Source organism: Penaeus vannamei, chromosome 43, assembly GCF_042767895.1.
Source record: "Penaeus vannamei isolate JL-2024 chromosome 43, ASM4276789v1, whole genome shotgun sequence".
Classification (NCBI taxonomy): Eukaryota; Metazoa; Arthropoda; class Malacostraca; order Decapoda; family Penaeidae; genus Penaeus; species Penaeus vannamei.
In genome coordinates this window covers 1,284,247-1,286,746 of record NC_091591.1, presented here as the reverse complement: position 1 = coordinate 1,286,746, position 2,500 = coordinate 1,284,247, and the positions used below count along the sequence as shown (strand labels likewise).

General features: G+C 45.7%; 1 protein-coding gene across 3 annotated transcripts in view; it reads left to right on the top strand.

Moving 5' to 3' along the window:
• Positions 1-2,500, top strand: part of LOC113810921 (uncharacterized) — a 65,655-nt gene that overhangs the window by 14,903 nt on the left and 48,252 nt on the right. For all 3 annotated transcript variants that reach the window (XM_070118797.1, XM_070118799.1, XM_070118798.1), the window contains exons 2-3: positions 516-630; positions 1,398-1,542. In XM_070118797.1, coding sequence (XP_069974898.1) covers positions 516-630; positions 1,398-1,542 — 260 coding nt within the window. The remainder of the gene's footprint in view (positions 1-515; positions 631-1,397; positions 1,543-2,500) is intronic.

Sequence of the window (2,500 nt, the reverse complement as noted above, 5' to 3'; positions counted from 1 at the left end):
AAGCCCACCCTGTTTCCTTCCTTTAGGGGGTACTTCCGAGATTCTGGAAAAGGCATATGTGTAACGTAGATCCCCTGTGGGCGGGGTAATGATGCAATTATTAAATAAAAATCCTAGATCCGAGAAATGTTAATGGTATCAGTTAGGCTAAGACACATCTGGTAAAAATTTCATTAAAATACGTTAATTACTTTACGAGTTATCCTGCTAACAAACGAACAAATAATGTCCGAATCGCCACTAAAATTTACTGGCATCTAAGCTAGGCTGACACACCTCTGGTAGAAACTTCAGAAAAATATATTGAGTTATCCTGCTAACCAACGAACAAACAAACCAACGCAACGAAAAACATACCATGGCGGAGGAGGTCATAATAATAATAATAATAATCATTATCATTATTACAACAATACCACCACCAACAACAAAAATAACCCCACCACCGACAACAACAACAGCAAAATACAAACAAACAGGATTTACAATAACGCTCCCCTTTGCTCCTCTTTCAGTGGTGCGCCATCTGGGGTACCATCCTAACGTCATCCTGCCTGATGTGCATGGGCTTCGTTCTTCTGGTTGACGAGATAGACAACACGGCAGGGTATAGCCTCGTGTTTTCTGGAGGTGAGATATGAATGTAATGAATGGGATTGTGGTTTTCGTGGCGTGTGCGTGTTTTTGTGTTGTGTATAGAATGGGTGTATATCTGATTAATTTATTTTTTAGTGTGGTTGCTTTGGAATTATGCCTTACATTATTATTATATAGAATGTGTTTTCATTTTATATTTCTAAATGGAATGAAATTACATAGATTGTACTGGTGTTTGTTAGGGTGTGCATGTACACCCACATAGCGTATTGGGGGTGTTTCCACATGCGATCACATGCGCAATGTGTTTACCCAGGGGGGAGGGGGGTAGCCGGGGCAAGGACCCCTGGGCCCCCGTAAAATATTACAGTAGTCGCTTGTTTGAGCCCAAGAACAACCAACTCAACAAATTTATAGGGTGTATTTATACTAAAGCCATGTTACAGCAGTTAACGTTAACAAGAATATATAAGGAAATTATTTTTAAAATGTCCTCAATCTTCTGGCAAACTTGCGATATTTTCGGTTATGTGATAGTAATATATTCTTGATTGCGTTCGAGTAACATATAGTTTATATTAACATCAAAGTTTAAGGGAAAAATGGGCGTTTCCTACTTGAAAAAGGTATTTCTCACCTAAACAGGATGTAGCCCTGTTCTTTGCCCCGGGGCCCTGGACGCTTGATGGTGGCCCTGTTACACGCATACATATCATATGTATGCGCATACATATCGTGCATGTACCTGCGCACCCACATCGATAACCTACACGAAGAAACACATTTTCCCGACATTTCAGGTATCTTGTTGGTGTTATCGATAATGGCCGCCCTTGGGAAGTGCAGACTCGACAGGACTTACAGGCAAGGCGTGAACCACGACCCCCCTCCTTCGTACAGATGGTCGTGGAGAAGGTCGTTCCTGAGGAGACACCCGTCCTGCAGGTGAGTGTGGAAGGGAAGAAGTAGAAAGGAGACGGCAAGGAAAAGGGAGGAGGGAGGAGGAGAGAGAGGGAGGTGGGAGGGGGTAGAGGGAAAGGATGTATTGGGAAGGTGAGGGAGGGAAAGAGGAAAGGAGTTTAGAGAAAGATAGAAAAGAGGGGGGAGGAAGGGAGAAGGAGGAAAGAGGGGAGGGAAAGGAAGGGAGGAGGAAAGTGGGAGGGAAGAAGAAAGGAGGGGAAGCGGAAGGGAGGAAAGAGGGGGGAGCGAAGGAGGGAGTAAAGGTGAAAAGGGGAGAGATAGGGGAAGAAGGGAGAGAGAGAGACAAAGAGACAGAGAAAGAGAGAGAGAGACAGAGAAAGAAAGAGAAAGAGAAAGAAAGAGAGATAGAAAGAAAGAGACAGAGAGAGAAAGAGAGAGAGAACAACAGCTATCAGAGCTATACAAGGAGCTCCTCACAAAGCTAGAATAGCTGCTGCCATAGGCCGTATTTGGCTTTGCTATTAAACATGTTTGTGCATGAGTCTAAAACCGACGTTCCAGCATACCTGGCTGGCATTCTCCTCTCTCCTCCTCTCAGCCCGCGCTGCGAACCAGCCCTTCGCTCGTTTACAAGGCCTCCAAGATCTCCAAGTACTCTACTCCCCTGCTTTAGTTTACTTTTTCTATCTTCGCTGATTTTTTCTATATTTTCTTACCCCATCTTTTACTTGGACTGACACTACTTCCGGAAGATCCAATGGGGCCGAGCTAAAACCCCATATTGAATTGACACCATCCGGCTTCCCTTAGAAAGACAGTCCCCCCTCTTCCCCTTCCCTACTCGAATACCTGCCGCTAGTATAACCCCCCTTCCCCCTCACCCGCCGCTGCCCCCCCCCCCCCATGCCGCAATTCCTTGTCCCCTCCCCCTGCCCCTGTTCCCCCGACCTCCATCCAACCACCGCTTCCCCTGCCCCCTCCC